Source organism: Schistocerca americana, chromosome 8 (genome assembly GCF_021461395.2).
Source record: "Schistocerca americana isolate TAMUIC-IGC-003095 chromosome 8, iqSchAmer2.1, whole genome shotgun sequence".
Taxonomy (NCBI): domain Eukaryota; kingdom Metazoa; phylum Arthropoda; class Insecta; order Orthoptera; family Acrididae; genus Schistocerca; species Schistocerca americana.
The window spans coordinates 471,532,145-471,549,083 of NC_060126.1; the positions used below are offsets into that span (position 1 = coordinate 471,532,145).

At 44.4% G+C, this 16,939-nt stretch overlaps 1 protein-coding gene across 1 annotated transcript in view; it reads left to right on the plus strand.

Moving 5' to 3' along the window:
• LOC124545926 (leucine-rich repeat extensin-like protein 3) overlaps nucleotides 1-16,939 on the plus strand; it is a 63,030-nt gene that overhangs the window by 9,973 nt on the left and 36,118 nt on the right. Inside the window, exons 2-3 of the mRNA XM_047124886.1 lie at nucleotides 4,395-4,509; nucleotides 15,386-15,703. Of these exons, the coding sequence (XP_046980842.1) occupies nucleotides 4,395-4,509; nucleotides 15,386-15,703 (433 nt within the window). The remainder of the gene's footprint in view (nucleotides 1-4,394; nucleotides 4,510-15,385; nucleotides 15,704-16,939) is intronic.

Sequence of the window (16,939 nt, forward strand, 5' to 3'; positions counted from 1 at the left end):
ATTTCCTTTACAATGCTATGCTCCGAATGTACATACTTAGGAAGTGCTTCCTTATACACTATATCATCAAAAGTATCCGAACACCCCAAAAACATACGTTTTTCATATTAGCTGTACTGTGGTGCCACCTACTGCCAGGTACTCCATATCAGTGAACTCAGTATTCATTAGACATCGTGAGAGAACAGAATGAGGATATCCCCGGAACTCATGGACTTCGAACGTCGTTATGTGATTGGGTGTCACTTTTATCTTACGTCTGTGCGCGAGATATCCACACTCCTAAATATCCCTAGGTCCCCTGTTTCCAATCTGGTAGTGAAGTGGAAACGTGAAGGGACACATACAGCACAAAAGCGTACAGGCCGACGTCTGACACAGACCAACAACAGTTGAAGAGGGTCGCAATGTGTAATAGACAGACATCAATCCAGACCATCACACAGGAATTACAAACTGCATCAGGATCTACTGCAAGTACTGTGACAGGCGGGAGGTGAGAAAACTTGGATTTCATAGTCGAGCGGCTGCTCATAACCCACACAAGACGCCGGTATATTCCAAACGACGCCTCGCTTGGTGTAAGGAGCGTAAACACTGGATAATTGAACAGTGGAAAAACGTTGTGTGGAGGGCCGAATCACGGTACACAATGTGGCGATCCGATGGCAGGGTGTGGGTGTGGCGAATGCCCGGTGAACGTCATCTGCCAGTGTGTGTAGTGCCAACAGTAAAATTCGGAGGCGGTGGTGTCATGGTGTGGTCGTGTTTTTCATGGAGGGGGCTTGCACTCCTTGTTGTTCTGCGTGGCACTATCACAGCACAGGCCTAAACTGATGATTTAAGCACCTTCTTGCTTCCCACTGTTGAAGAGCAATTCAGGGATGGCGATTGCATCTTTCAACACGTTCGAGCACCTGTTCATAATGCACGGTCTGTGGCGGAGTGGTTAGCCGCCTGTGGCGGAGTGGTTACACTACAATAACGTCCCTGTAGTGGACTGGCCTGCACAGAGTCCTGACCTGAATCCTATAGAACACCTTTGGGACATTTTGGAACGCCGACTTCGTGCCAGGACTCACCAACCGACAACGAAACCTCTCCTCAGTGCAGCACTCCGTGAAGAATGGGCTGCCATTCCCGAAGAAACCTTCCAGCACCTGATTGAAGGTTTGCCTGTCAGAGTGGATGCTGTCATCAAGGCTAAGGGTGGGTCAACACCATACTGAATTCCAGCATTACCGATGGAGGGCGTCACGAACTTTTGATCACATAGTGTATATTCATCTGTGTCAGTGTACAGCGGTGTACAAGTCAAGAACGAAAATAACTTTCGGACGATGTTACTGCCGAAGTAGCGCAGCTCGATGAAACTTGGACCACATATAGAAAGAACTTTTACTGTATAGTACAAAAGGTAACTGAAAGTAAACTTTTATTCGTAGACAATAATTACACGATCCATGATAGATGTCTGGAAATTACAGTAGGCGGGACAAGGTCCTTTATAGGGTACGATATTGCACTGCCTGTATTGTTCAGAAGCAAGATTCAGTGTTCCTTGGGATATGTATGCATGTCCCAACCAACATTGTATCGTGCTTCTGAGCAACACAGGCAGTGCAGTGCCATATTTATCCACAGACGCCGAGCAAGCGACTTTCAGTTAAAATGTCTCCCTTGTACGGGAACGTACATAATGGATATATGAGTGCAGATTGTAGACACATGCTTGACAACCTATTGAACTCTAGGTCTGGCCCTGAAGCGAACTGGAACGGCCTAATGGAAAAGCGCCGCTCGTGATAAGCGGGAAATCCGGTTTCGGGCCCCGGTCCGGCACAAAAATATCCACTGCCGTCATCCCATTATACAGCTGATAGTAGTCCATATTCGCGACAGCGAATACATTTCATGGTTCGTAGTAGGGTGTGTGGTCAGCACGGACGGCGGTGCACGTTCTGCAACGTGCTCCCATACTGGCCTCAGTGTTGGTATGGTTTCTTGTTTTAGGTCTTTACATTCCTCTACCAGCGCAGTTCACAATTTCTGGATGGTTGTGGTTGGTGTACGTGTCCTTACTGCACTACTTCTCCCTAACGCATGTCAAACGTGCTCGACTGAATTTAAGTAGAGGTCATGGACAGGCCAGTCTCTTCGTTGAATATCCTCTCGTTCCAAAAGCTGCTCCACCTGCGTCCTACGATTTGTGTTGGAAATGTTAACACTGGAAATAGTTCATGTAAATTACCTCATTTCGCTACGTGCAATGTTTCGCACTCGTTCATTGCTATTACGTTCTTACAGTGCAAAGCTCACTTCTTATGATGACATGTATACATTGCGTAGGATTTTAAAGTTAGACAACTGTTAAAGCAAAATCTTTTGCAGTGCCACTTGATGATGGCCTTAAGGCCGAAACTGAAGTTGTGAAATAAATAACCTCTACAGTCAACGGTGAGTATGATGTCCTTAGGAAGAAGTGGTGGAAACGTTTCAAATGTTCTTACTAGATCGTATGTGGGCTTTGTGCCCTGTGGAGTTCCTGGTGCTATACGTCAAAGTCTTTGTTTTGCAAGATTCAAACAAGATCGCTGAGTGAGACAAAGCCTATTCCATGAGTTCCAATGCATACAACTGAATTCTTTTATTTTAAAAGCAATGAAAAACCGTTGTTATCAATGCAGGCGTTTAAGAGATCCCCAAATGCGGTATCACCAAATCCCTAATCCATGTCAGATATCTATTACAATTTTTTACGCTGAAAATCATAAGAATAGAATAATATCATGATATTGAAAAGAAGGAAAACACCATCACTGACGTACTCCATGTTGTATTTCATCTGAAAGACCAACCATTTTTATCAGTTGCAAAAAGAAAACAGAAAAACCTGTTGACGGTGTTCTCATTTCTTCCTCAACAGCACAGGGAATTGTACAGGAAACTTTGCAACATCTGACCCAAAGAATAGAGTGGTGTAAGAAACGGAATTCAGTGCTATGAAATTTTTCGCTGAATTTAATTTTGTTGTTCTCTTTTAGAAATTTAATAGATATGGTTTTTGTTGAGTATAGTTGTACTAGCCAAAATGTTACTTACCTGTGTTATCCAAAATAAGACGTAGTGCACCAATGTTGGTATCACTTGAAATAAAAACTTTTTTATAGACACCTAGGCTGTTCTTAATAAATTATTTATTTGTTAATTTGTCTCATGGTTCTTTGCAGTGATAAAATGAGCAGCATAATTCTGTGATAACAGAACGTCGTCTCAACTTTTTGCATACAAATAACTTATGTACAAAGAGAGATGCAGATGATAAATGTGAGATTTCACACTTAGAACATATAACATTTCCATTTTCTATTTGTTCTTGCACTTCAAGCACCTTGGCGGTCAACGCTTCGAGGAAGATGACGATGTCATATCTACGTATAGCACAGGTTTGTAAATCAAGCGACAGGTTTCAGTGAGGATGGATTTCAGAAACTGGTTGAAAGAGGCTACGAGTGCTTTAATGTAGGTGGACATTAGGTTGAAAAGTACATTAAAAGTCCAGGCTTTCGTGTGAAATAAAATTTTTCTAATATTGTTTTCTTTTTCATTTTATTTTTAAACGGTACTTACTTTAAAAGAGCGCCTCGCATATTCGCATTTCCTAGTATACCAACACCATATATAGCTTTTGCTTTCTTCTAATCCTTAAGCAACTTGGTAGGATTATGGGAATACCTGTTACGGACGCTATGATAATAGTAAAACAGCAACAGGTATTCTTGTGACCACTCTTTTTAATGACGCGTTTCGAAAATATCACCATCAGATTCAATTAAGGGAACAGACACTATAAATTTTTTAAAAAAGTCGTGTAACTAGGGCCTCCCGTCGGGTAGACCGTTCGCCGAGTGCAGGTCATTCTATTTGACGCCACTTCGGCGACTTACGCGTCGATGGGGACGAAATGATGATGATTAGGACAACACAACACCCAGTCCCTGAGCGAAGAAAATCTGCAACCCATCCGGGAATCGAACCCGGGCCCTTAGGATTCACATTCTGTCGCGCTGACCACTTTTTTATGCAAAAAACGTAGCTTTTATTTTAAAATTTTTATTTCGTATAACAAGTATAACCACGCCACAATCTCCCAGTAAGGGCCAATAGGGGGCAAACGAAAGAGAGTACACAACAAAGAATCGAGATTTTTTTTCAGAAGCACAGGCAGGAGGCGGACACAGACACTATGCAATGTACTGAGTCAACTTAAGTGTGCCATGCCGAATAGAGGAGTTCTTACTCAATATGGCACACTTGATTAGAAATTAGAATTTAGAAATTGAAATTATCTATGATGCGGAGCTTTTGGTGAGGCGTGCATTCTGCCTGTGCAGGCCGTTTCTGGAGTATGGACCGCCCCCTGACAGTCGAACCGCACCGCCCCCGCCGCCTCCGCCGCCTCTCGAGAAGCGACTGAAATACGTCAGCGTAGCAAAGCCCGTCGTCAAGGTAAGCTGTAGTTTATTTTCCTGTAAAATCATGACTCTGATGTAGAAGTTGTAAAATATTGTATATTATTACGTCTTGTCCCTATGAGAAGCATCATTGCGTCATAAAACACAAGTCACTGAAATGACCTGACAGTTACAACGCGTGTGACACAAGTTTTGAGTCACCATTTATGATCACTTTGGGATTTGGATGGGTCCTCATGGAACCACACCACTCGCGAGTTGTTGTGGTGCTTCCCATAGCGTTTGACTTTGGGTTCTTTCCATTTTAGCTCTGTGGTGACGTGCCCTTTTTCTAGTAGCTAATTTGATTTTAAATTAAAGTGCTACGTTAAAACCAAACTGCAGCTGTTGCAGAGTATTATAGATTTAGCAGAAGCAGATGAATGGTATTAGGTGTTTGGAGGTTAGGTTGGCAGTGGCTATTACGCGGAAACTCCAAAAAGTAAGTTAGCCGTTATTACGGCAGGCCAAGCAACTGTTTTTGAAAGCTGCACTGAACTTCTAAGTGACACAGATACATGACACTATTTTGCAACATACTCATCAGGTCTCTGTTAATAACGGTAGGAAGGTTGTTCCAGTCGTTCAATTCCTTTACGATAGAAATACCTTCCTTGGGCACAGAAACCCAATCCTTGGGCACAAAGTCATTTGAGAACCGCTGTGTGGAAGTCCTCGTCTTTGGAAAATTTGCTTCTCTCAGATGTTCTTTTAGCCTGCCGAAAAGATATAAATCGCTTGGTGCAAGATCTGGTCTTCCAGATCAGCAGGCGAGTCCTCCCTCGGGAATGAGTGTGTGTGTCGTCTTGAGAGTAAGTTAGTTAGATTAAGTAGTGGGTAAGCTAAGGGACCGATGAACTCAGTAGTTTGGTCCCTTCAGACCTTACCACAAATTTCCAAATTTTTTTCCCGATCAGCATCACACGGTATCATACACATCCAACATACGTTTCCAGGCGGGAGCTCTGAGAATCCGACCTAGTACTTTATTCTGATTAGGTTGCAATCTTGAGAGTCGTGTCTTTGCTTCCACTCCCCACAGCATGCATCCACATAACGGTGCTGGCGGAACTATTGCTTTTGTCGCTGTTTTCAGTTGCGTGCTGATGAGCGGTGGTACAAGCGCTTTCGTCATTTGGAGACATTTTTGTCGCTTTACTGATGCGTGCACTTTAAGGTAAATACGCTCATCGTGGGCAACATCGGCGTATTTGACATTCAGTGACCGTTGGCTGACTGTGTCGTGGACTTTCAAGATTTTGCGTGATTGCGGATCCATTTTAGTGAAATATACTACTTCTCTTTCACCAGCGTTGCCTCGTCGGATAGTCTCGGAGTGCTGCTCCAGCATTTAACTTAATTTAGCAGCCAAAAATCACTTACAAAACGCACACTGAATACGTACATTGTCCTATGCGACCAAGTTTTGAAATTTCAAAACGGTTACTGATACAGGTGGTAGAACTGGTAAAACACGAAGAGTGGTCTAAGGTAATTAATTTACAAAAGCGAATTAAATTCAAACACCATATAATTGACGAAGATATTAAATATACGATTCAACCCTGATGACTGCTAATACAGATTCGAAATGGACTCTTTAAATCCCGCCATTAAAGACGTCTTTTATAAACCATAACCTGCACTAGAAATGTTTCATTTGCCAAAACCGGTTTTTGGGATCAGTGGATACGGAGGAACAAAGAAGTGTATATACCGGGTGACCAAAAAGTCAGTATAAATTTGAAAGCTTAATAAACCACGGAATAATGTAGATAGAGAGGTAAAAATTGACACACATGCTTGGAATGACATGGGGTTTTATTAGAACAAAAAAAAACAAAGTATTGCTAGACGCGTGAACGATCTCTTGCGCGCGTCGTTTGGTGATGATCGTGTGCTCTGCCGCCACTTTCGTCATGCTTGGCCTCCCAGGTCCCCAGACCTCAGTCCGTGCGATTATTGGCTTTGGGGTTACGTGAAGTCGCAAGTGAATCGTGATCGACCGACATCTCTAGGGATGCTGAAAGACAACATCCGACGCCAATGCCTCACCATAACTCCGGACATGCTTTACAGTGCTGTTCACAACATTATTCCTCGACTACAGCTATTGTTGAGGAATGATGGTGAACATATTGAGCATTTCCTGTAAAAGAACACCATCTTTGCTTTGCCTTACTTTGTTATGCTAATTATTGCTATTCTGATCAGATGAAGCGCCATCTGCCGGACATTTTTTGAACTTTTGTATTTTTTTGGTTCTAATAAAACCCCATGTCATTCCAAGCATGTGTGTCAATTTGTTCCTCACTATCTACATTATTTCGTGATTTATTCAGTTTTCAAATTTATACTGACTTTTTGTTCACCCTGTACATAGATTTCCACAAAATTATAGCACTGATATAAGTCTACTTATGTTCATCTATAGCAATGACATGCACGTCAATTAATACGACAGGATCTGAAATTTGTTCCGTAACATAGCATACAGCGTGTCATGTATGTGACTGCTGACAAATCTTAGGCAGTGACAGTTCTTGAAATCGTTTCACATAACTGTCACATAGTGTAAATATGGAACTGAGAAGTTAAAGAGTCTAAATTAGCTGCTTTTTGTTACTTCTGTATCATATTTATATGTATCTGTGACACACTCTCATATATTTATATTAAATTTTTTTTAAATATTTTGTATATGAAAGTAGAATATACAAAAGTTATAAACCTGAAAAATAATCCAGCGTAATCACGTCGAAATAGACAATTTTACTTGCAGGACATAGACTCCAAACCAAAATTATTCCGTTAAAGCACGGTTGAAACGTTGTATACCCATCTTATTCCGTAACTCTGTTTGTTCATTAAGTATGTTGTCCCGTTGTTTTGTCATATGGGTGTATATTTCAATTTCATCTAGAATATTTAATAACCTGCGTTCCTTTGCTTTGTGGACAACGCTGATGTTTTTGTTAATATCTTTAGCAGAATGCTTGTATTCTCTTTAAGTATTCCCCATAAAATACAAAAAGGCAGACTATTAAATTTTATACAAGAAATTTTGTAATTTTATCCGTTTTGTATATTCTACCTTCATATACCAAATGCCAAAAAGTTATAATTTACATATATGAATGCGTGTCGCACATATACAGGGTGTTACAAAGAGGTACGGCCAAACTTTCAGGAAACTTCCTCACACACAAATAAAGAAAATATGTTATGTGGACATGTGTCCGGAAACGCTTACTTTCCATGTTAGAGCTCATTTTATTACTTCTCTTCAAATCACATTAATCATGGAATGGAAACACACAGCAACAGAACGTACCAGCGTGACTTCAAACACTTTGTTACAGGAAATGTTCAAAATGTCCTCCGTTAGCGAGGATACATGCATCCACTCTCCGTCGCATGGAATCCCTGATGCGCTGATGCGGCCCTGGAGAATGGCGTATTGTATCACAGCCGCCCACAATACGAGCACGAAGAGTCTCTACATTTGGTACCGGGGTTGCGTAGACAAGAGCTTTCAAATGCCCCCATAAATGAAAGTCAAGAGGGTTGAGGTCAGGAGAGCGTGGAGGCCATGGAATTGATCCGCCTCTACCAATCCATCGGTCACCGAATCTGTTGTTGAGAAGCGTACGAACACTTCGACTGAAATGTGCAGGAGCTCCATCGGGCATGAACCACATGTCGTGTCGTACTTGTGAAGGCACATGTTCTAGCAGCACAGGTAGAGTATCCCGCATGAAATCATGATAAAGTGCTCCATTGAGCGTAGGTGGAAGAACATGGGGCCCAATCAAGACATCACCAACAACGCCTGCCCAAACGTTCACAGAAAATCTGTGTTGATGACGTGATTGCACAATTGCGTGCGGATTCTCGTCAGCCCACACATGTTGATTGTGAAAATTTACAATTTGATCACAGCGGAATGAAGCCTCATCCGTAAAGAGAACATTTGCACTGAAATGAGAATTGACACATTGTTGGATGAACCATTCGCAGAAGTGTACCCATGGAGGCCAATCAGCTGCTGATAGTGCTTGCACACGATGTACATGGTACGGAAACAACTGGTTCACCCGTAGCACTCTCCATACAGTGACGTGGTCAACGTTACCTGGACCACTACCTCTGAAGCTCTCACTGTATTTTGGTACAACATGCAATGTGCGGTTTTCATGAGCAATGAAAAGAGCGGAAATGATGTTTATGCTGATCTCTATTCCAATTTTCTGTACAGGTTCCGGAACTCTAGGAACGGAAGTGATGCAAAACGTTTTTTGACGTGTGTATATATGCCTTTATCTCCTACGTAAATCTCCTGAATAATTTTATGTTCACGTACAATGTCATTCCTGGAGACGGAAAATCTTTTCTGTAGCAATCAACGTGCGATCCGGAAATAATGACTGTGTGAAAAGCCAGCTCGTTCTGTTCGTCCACGAGATCCGAAAAACAATAGATACAGCATCCCACGTAGGTGCCCTGTTCCTACACTTCCGGATGGTGTTCCATACAGTTCCACAACGAGTTTGTGGAATACCACCACGACTGTGCGATTGGATTGAAGAGATTCTACGAAACACAATACAGCATGTCTTTCACAGCGGAGAGAAATCTTCAGACGTATAATTAACTTCAGGCGTCCCTCAAGGGAGTGTTATAGGACTATTACTTTTCACACTATACAGGGCTATTACAAATGATTGAAGCGATTTCATAAATTCACTGTAGCCTCATTCATTGACATATGGTCACGACACACTACAGATACGTAGAAAAACTCATAAAGTTTTGTTCGGCTGAAGCCGCACTTCAGGTTTCTGCCGCCAGAGCGCTCGAGAGCACAGTGAGACAAAATGGTGACAGGAGCCGAGAAAGCGTATGTCGTGCTTGAAATGCACTCACATCAGTCAGTCATAACAGTGCAACGACACTTCAGGACGAAGTTCAACAAAGATCCACCAACTGCTAACTCCATTCGGCGATGGTATGCGCAGTTTAAAGCTTCTGGATGCCTCTGTAAGGGGAAATCAACGGGTCGGCCTGCAGTGAGCGACGAAACGGTTGAACGCGTGCGGGCAAGTTTCACGCGTAGCCCGCGGAAGTCGACGAATAAAGCAAGCAGGGAACTAAACGTACCACAGCCGACGGTTTGGAAAATCTTACGGAAAAGGCTAAAGCAGAAGCCTTACCGTTTACAATTGCTACAAGCCCTGACACCCGATGACAAAGTCAAACGCTTTGAATTTTCGGCGCGGTTGCAACAGCTCATGCAAGAGGATGCGTTCAGTGCGAAACTTGTTTTCAGTGATGAAGCAACATTTTTTCTTAATGGTGAAGTGAACAGACACAATGTGCGGATCTGGGCGGTAGAGAATCCTCACGCATTCGTGCAGCAAATTCGCAGTTCACCAAAAGTTAACGTGTTTTGTGCAATCTCACGGTTTAAAGTTTACGGCCCCTTTTTCTTCTGCGAAAAAAAGTTACAGGACGCGTGTATCTGGACATGCTGGAAAATTGGCTCATGCCACAACTGGAGACCGACAGCGCCGACTTCATCTTTCAACAGGATGATGCTCCACCGCACTTCCATCATGACGTTCGCCATTTCTTAAACAGGAGATTGGAAAACCGATGGATCGGTCGTGGTGGGGATCATGATCAGCAGTTCATGTCATGGCCTCCACGCTCTCCCGACTTAACCCCATGCGATTTCTTCCTGTGGGGTTATTTGAAAGATTCAGTGTTTAAACCTCTTCTACCAAGAAACGTGCCAGAACTGCGAGCTCGCATCAACGATGTTTTGGAACTCATTGATGGGGACATGCTGCGCCGAGTGTGGGAGGAACTTGATTATCGGCTTGATGTCTGCCGAATCACTAAAGGGGCACATATCGAACATTTGTGAATGCCTAAAAAAACTTTTTGAGTTTTTGTATGTGTGTGCAAAGCATTGTGAAAATATCTCAAATAATAAAGTTATTCTAGAGCTGTGAAATCGCTTCAATCATTTGTAATAACCCTGTATATAAATGACCTAGCAGCTAACGTCGGAAGTTCCGTGATGGTTTTCACGAATGATAATGCTATACAGATAGTAGCAAAGGTAGAAAATTGCAGCGAAATGCACAAAAATGTGCTAAGGAACGAAACGTGATGCAGGAAGTGGTAGTTGACACTCAAGATAAGCAAATGTAACGTATTGCGTTACATTGACAGAAAGAATATAGTACGATTACATGACTGCAGAACTATCACTGGAAGCAGTTACTTCCACATAATATCTGGAAGTATGACTCATGCAGAGTGATTTGAAGTAGCACGAAGGCAAATGCCAGAATCCTCAGAAACTGTCCATAAACACAGGAAGCAGCTTACAAAACACTCGAGCTACCAGTGCTTCAATACTGTTTGTCTGTATAGGATCCATAACAGTAGGACCTACAGAGGAAATATATATCCAAATAAGAGCAGCGCATTTCGTTACATATTGTTTTAGTAAGTGTCACATAGATGCTCAGCCACCTGCAGTGGCAGATTCTGGAAGACAGGCGTTCTGCATCACAGTACAGTCTGCTGTTACAGTTTCGAAAGGGAGAGGAGACGAACAGCAAAAAAAGGGGGTAGCTGATGGAGGGGAAGACACAGAAAAGGGGGCCAGGGCGGGAACGAGAAGGAGTGGGGAAGACAATGGTGGGGAAAGAAAAAAGACTCGGGGGAGAGAAAGGAGTCAAAGAGAAGGTAGGCAGGGAAAAAACAGGATGGAATGGAGGGAGAGGAAGCCCAGGAAAACGACAGAGTGAGGGATAAATGGAGGGAGAGAGGGCATTATCCAGGAGGGGGAGCTGATGGAAGCCACCTTGGGGAAGGTGATGCAGGGTGTAGAAGTGGAAGGTAGAGGGGACACAATGGTGAAGGTGCGGCAGCAGGCAGGGGTTGGAGAGCAGAAGAGCAACCAGGGGATGAGGGTTGGGGGACAAGTCGGCAGGAGCTGTAGATTACTTGGATATGTTCGAGGATAAGGAGCAGATGGAGGAAACGAATCAAGTCATAGAGGATCCGCATGGAGAACGGGAACCATATACGGAAGGCGAGGCGGAGTGCATGGCGCTCAATTATCTGGAAGGACTTACAGAAGTTGTAGGGTGGATATCCAGGCGGGACTGGCATAACAAAAGGTGGGACAGATTAAGGATTTGTAGGTGTGGAGTATGGTAGAGGGGTTCAACTGCAATTTCAGGCCAGAGAGGAGTTTAAGGAGACGGAGGCAGTTGTGGGCTTTGGATTGGATAGAGTGGAGATGAGGGATCCAAGTGATGTGACAGACAATGGTGAGTCCAAGGGAAGTGAGGGTGAGGGAGAGGCGGACAGGATGGGGACAGATGGTAAGGGAAAAATGAAGGAGCCAGAAGGAGCGAGTGGTAAGACCTACAATGATTGCTTGGATCTTTCAATGATTTATTTTGATGATCCACTGGTTGCACCACTTGGCAAAAAGGACAAGGTGATTCTGGAGAAGGCGTTGGGACTATTGAATGGTAGAAGCGAGAGCAAAGAAGGTGGTGTCATCGGCACACTGCAGGAGGTGACCTGGGGGGGGGGGGGGGGGGCATATCTGCTGCGTACAGTCGGTGGGGGAGAGAGGAGAGGACAGAGCCCTGGGGTACACCTGCAGAGGGGTACCGGTAATCCGGAAATCGTTCTTGCCGCAAACGATATGCAGCTGGAACAGCTGAAAGAGGGCAAGTCACACTGGTACACAAAGTACCCTCTGCCAAACACCGCAAAGTGGCCTGAGGAGTATAGACGTACGACGGGTGTCCAATAAGTATTGCAACACATTTTCTTCTCTACCAGTCCCGGTTGAAAAAATGTGGTATCTGTCAAGTGACATCGTCGAATATTCCTGCTTCAGCCCCTGTCGTTTCATGAAGTTCCGATAGGTGGCAGCGCTATAAATAACCATCAAATTGGCGTCTGTAACAGAGGAGCGTTCCAGGCAGGGAGCTGCCATTGAGTTTTGTGTGGTGGAAGACCAGGTCGTCGAACATATTCGTAGGCGCTTGCAGAATGTCTACAGAGACTTGTCAGTGAACAAAAGCACAGTGAGTCGTTGGGCAGGGCGTTTGTCAACTTGATGGCGCAAACATGTCCGACCCCCATCGTGCCAGCCAGCGGCACACAGTTATGACTCCTGCAATGTTGGAACGTGTGGACACTCTCACTCCAAGTGATCGACGCATCACAATCAGACACCTCCCTCCTCAACTGGACGTCTCTGTTGGGAGCACTGACGTACTCTAGTAACACATACCAGAGCCTCTACTAACACTGTTCGCCTGAAGGCGTGCTCAGAACACCAAAGGTTAAAGCCGTCCTCTAACAAGACGTGAAACGCTCAGGAACAAAGAGCTGGTGACGTCACAGCGTGGAACTTCATATTCCACTTCACTACGGAGCGTGAAATAAAGACTCTGTCATGTCTTATTTTTGCCTCGTGGAGAAAATCGCGGCCAACAAGATGCGACATTATTTTACGTTACTCGCAGAACATTGGAGCTGCCATATAGAATGGCGTTGAATATCTCATAGAGTACGTGCTATGAATTTAAGCTGTTTCAAAGAACCAGCAAATTGAGGATCTCTCGAAATCGCGTCTTTTTAGCTACGACTTGATATGACGGGAAACTTGTGGTAAGTTCCTATGGGACGAAACTGCTAAGGTCATCCGTCCCTAGGCTTACACACTACTTAATCTAACTTAAACTAACTTACGCTAAGGACAACACACACACCCATGCCCGAGGGAGGACTCGAACCTCAGACGGGGGTAGCCACGCGAACCGGGGCAAGGCGCGAAGACCGCACGGCCGCACCGCGCGGCTATGTTTATGACGTTCAAAAAATTCTTCACCATGTCTTCTCTAGTACTGTAATATTACATTTCTGTTTTTATCTGACCATGCCTCCCAGACATGAAAAAGATGAAAAGGTATACACATGCTACTGCAGCTCTCTCCCAGTTCCAGCCCTTAACCTGGTGACATATTGTTTGTTGTTGTGGTCTTCAGTCCTGAGACTGGTTTGATGCAGCTCTCCGTGCTACTCTATCCTGTGCAAGCTTCTTCATCTCCCAGTACTTACTGCAACCTACGTCTTTCTGAATCTGCTTCGTGTATTCATCTCTTGGACTCCCTCTACGATTTTTACCCTCCACGCTGCCCTCCAGTGCTAAATTGGTGATCCCTTGATGCCTCAGAACATGTCCTACCAACCGATCCCTTCTTCTAGTCAAGTTGTGCCACAAACTCCTCTTCTCCCCAATTCTGTTCAATACCTCCTCATTAGTTATGTGATCTACCCATCTAATCTTCAGCATTCTTCTGTAGCACAACATTTCGAAAGCTTCTATTCTCTTCCTGTCCAAACTATTTATCGTCCATGTTTCACTTCCATACATGGCTACACTCCATACAAATACTTTCGGAAACATCTTCCAGACACGTAAATCAATACTCGATGTTAACAAATTTCTCTTCTTTAGAAACGCTTTCCTTGCCATTGCCAGTCTTTATTTTATACCCTCTCTAATTCGACCATCATCAGTTAGTTTGCTCCCCAAATAGCAAAACTCCTTTACTACTTTAAGTGTCTCATTTCCAAATCTAATTCCCTCAGCATCACCCGACTTAATTCGCCTACATTCCATTATCCTCGTTTTGCTTTTGTTGATGTTCATCTTGTACCCTCCTTTCAAGACACTGTCCATTCCGTTCAACTGCTCTTCCAAGTCCTTTGCTGTCTCAGACAGAATTACGATGTCATCGGCGAACGTCAAAGTTTTTATTTGTTCTCCACGGATTTTAATACCAACTCCGAATTTTTCTTTTGTTCCCTTTACTGCGTGCTCAATATACAGATTGAATAACGTCGGAGAGAGGCTACAACCCTGTCCCACTCCCTTCGCAACCACTACTTCCCTTTCATGACCCTCGACTCTCATAATTGCCATCTGGTTTCGGTACAAATTGTAAACAGCCTTTCGCTCCGTGTATTCTACCCCTGCCACCTTCAGAATTTGAAAGAGAGTATTCCAGTCAACATTGTCAAAAGCATTCTCTAAATGCTAGAAACGTAGGTTTGCCTTTCCTTAATCTTCTAAGATAAGTCGTAAGGTCAGTATTGCCTCACGTGTTCCACATTTGTACTGAATCCAAACTGTTCTTCCCCGAGGTCGGCTTCTACCAGTTTTTCCATTCGTCTGTAAAGAATTCGCGTTAGTATTTTGCAGCTGTGATTTATTAAACTGATAGTTAGGTAATTTTCACATCTGTCAACTCCTGCTTTCTATGGGATTGCAGTTATTATATTCTTCTTTAAATCTGAGGGTATTTCGCCTGTCTCATACATCTTGCTCACCACATAGTAGAGTTTTGTCAGGACTGGCTCTCCCAAGGCCGTCAGTATTTCTAATGGAATGTTGTCTGCTCCCGGGGCCTTGTTTCGACTCAGTTCTTTCAATGATCTGTCAAACTCTTCACACAGTATCGTATCTCCCATTTCATCTTCATCTACATCCTCCTCCATTTCCATAATATTGTCCTCAAGTACATCGCCGTTGTAGAGACCCTCTATATATACTCCTTCCACCTTTCTGCTTTCCCTTCTTTGCTTAGAATTGGGTATCCGTCTGAGCTCCCGATATTCATACAAGTGGTTCTCTTTTCTCCAAAGGTACGGACTTAGAGGCACATTAATGTGTTGCTTTTGTTCTTTCCCGTATTTCTGTGCACCCCTGAAGACATACTCATTTAGCAGCAGGATTACTTATAGTGCGTTCGTGTCCGCAGTGGTCCACGACGCACGTGGCTCGGCTGCCGCCGCCCCCAGTGCCCGCGGCTCCGCCGGGCCCGGAAGCGCGGCCGCCGCCCCCGCAGAAGCTGCACGTGCTGTACGCCCCCGCGCCCATCGCGAACGCTCCTCCGCCTCCACCGCCGCCACCCTCGCCGCCCACGCTGCCGCCGCCCAAGTACCAGACCGCCAAGCCGCTGCCACCGGTCACACCGCCGCCCTCGCCGCCGTCGCCGCCGCCGCCCCCGCCGCCTCCTCAGAAGCCCAAGCCGCCTGTGCGACCTCACCTAGTCTACGGGCCGCCGCCAGAGTTCCAGGTCAGTCACTCTCCAAAGCAGGACTACTCAACGTCTGCGCTTTCGGGTGGGTAGTGCAGCAAGCGCCGTGGGGTTCAGCCCGCCACACTGCCTCTGCCATCTTCGTTATGTGTGAGACGTCTGCCAGATCATTTCTACTTTCGCAAGAAACGTGCGTCTGTTTTTATTTAAGAGTTACTTGCATTCCCTCTCCCCGATGGGGGAAACGTGACATGCTAGTAGCCAAGTTGCCACTCTTCGGCCACTGATTTTTAAAAATTGAATTCAGGATGATCATAGTCTAAAATTTATTTCTAAGAAGCCATGCTAGATACAGCTGTGTGATTTGTTGCAAGTGGTAGCCTATCTCACAAAGTTTATCGTAAGTACACTTCCACATGTGCTTCGTTTGTTGCCCGTACTCAACTTCTCTCCTTGTCTTTGCCAGCATCTCTTCCGTCATCCCCTCACTAAGTATCTCGCATTCATACCATACAAGTTTCCACATCAGGAACAGGTGAACGTAAAAAGGTGAATATGGTGGCCACGATGTTCGACCGTCTCCTATGATCTGTCTGTACGAAAAGGTTTCATCCAAGAGCTGGCGAATAAATAACCTCCATTGTGGTGATGCATCATCTCTGTGAACGCTTCCCGTGGTTGAAATTCTTGTAACTGAGATGTCAGAGAACATGTACAAACGTATGCATAAGAACTTCATGAGTTATGCTACCTTTGAGACAAATCGCGTGGATGTACCTAGTGTAGACTTATACGCCGAACCGGAGAACATTGTGCTTTCTTGGGTACACGATGCTCTAGGTACGAGGGTAATCCCAAAAGTAAGGTCTCCTATTTTTTTATAAGTACATAGATCTGTTTATTTCTACAATGGTTTACATCAGCTTAGATCTTGAACATTTAGTTATTTTTCGACATAATCACCATTTCTGTCGATGCATTTTTGTAGACGCTGTGGCAGTTTTTGTATGCCCGTGTCATACCAGCTCGCAGCCATGCTGTTCAGAAAGTTATGAACCTCTTCTTTCACCTCGTCGTTGGATCTGAATCGCTTTCTGGCCAAATGTTCTTTTAACTTAGGGAACACTTGATAGTTACTGGGCGCCAAGTTAGGACTATAGGGTGGGCTATTATGTTCCACTGAAACTGTTGCAGGAGAGCAACGGTTTTCCGAGCGATGTGTGGGCGACCATTGTCATGGAAAATGTGTAGCCCTTGCTCAACATTCCTCTTCTC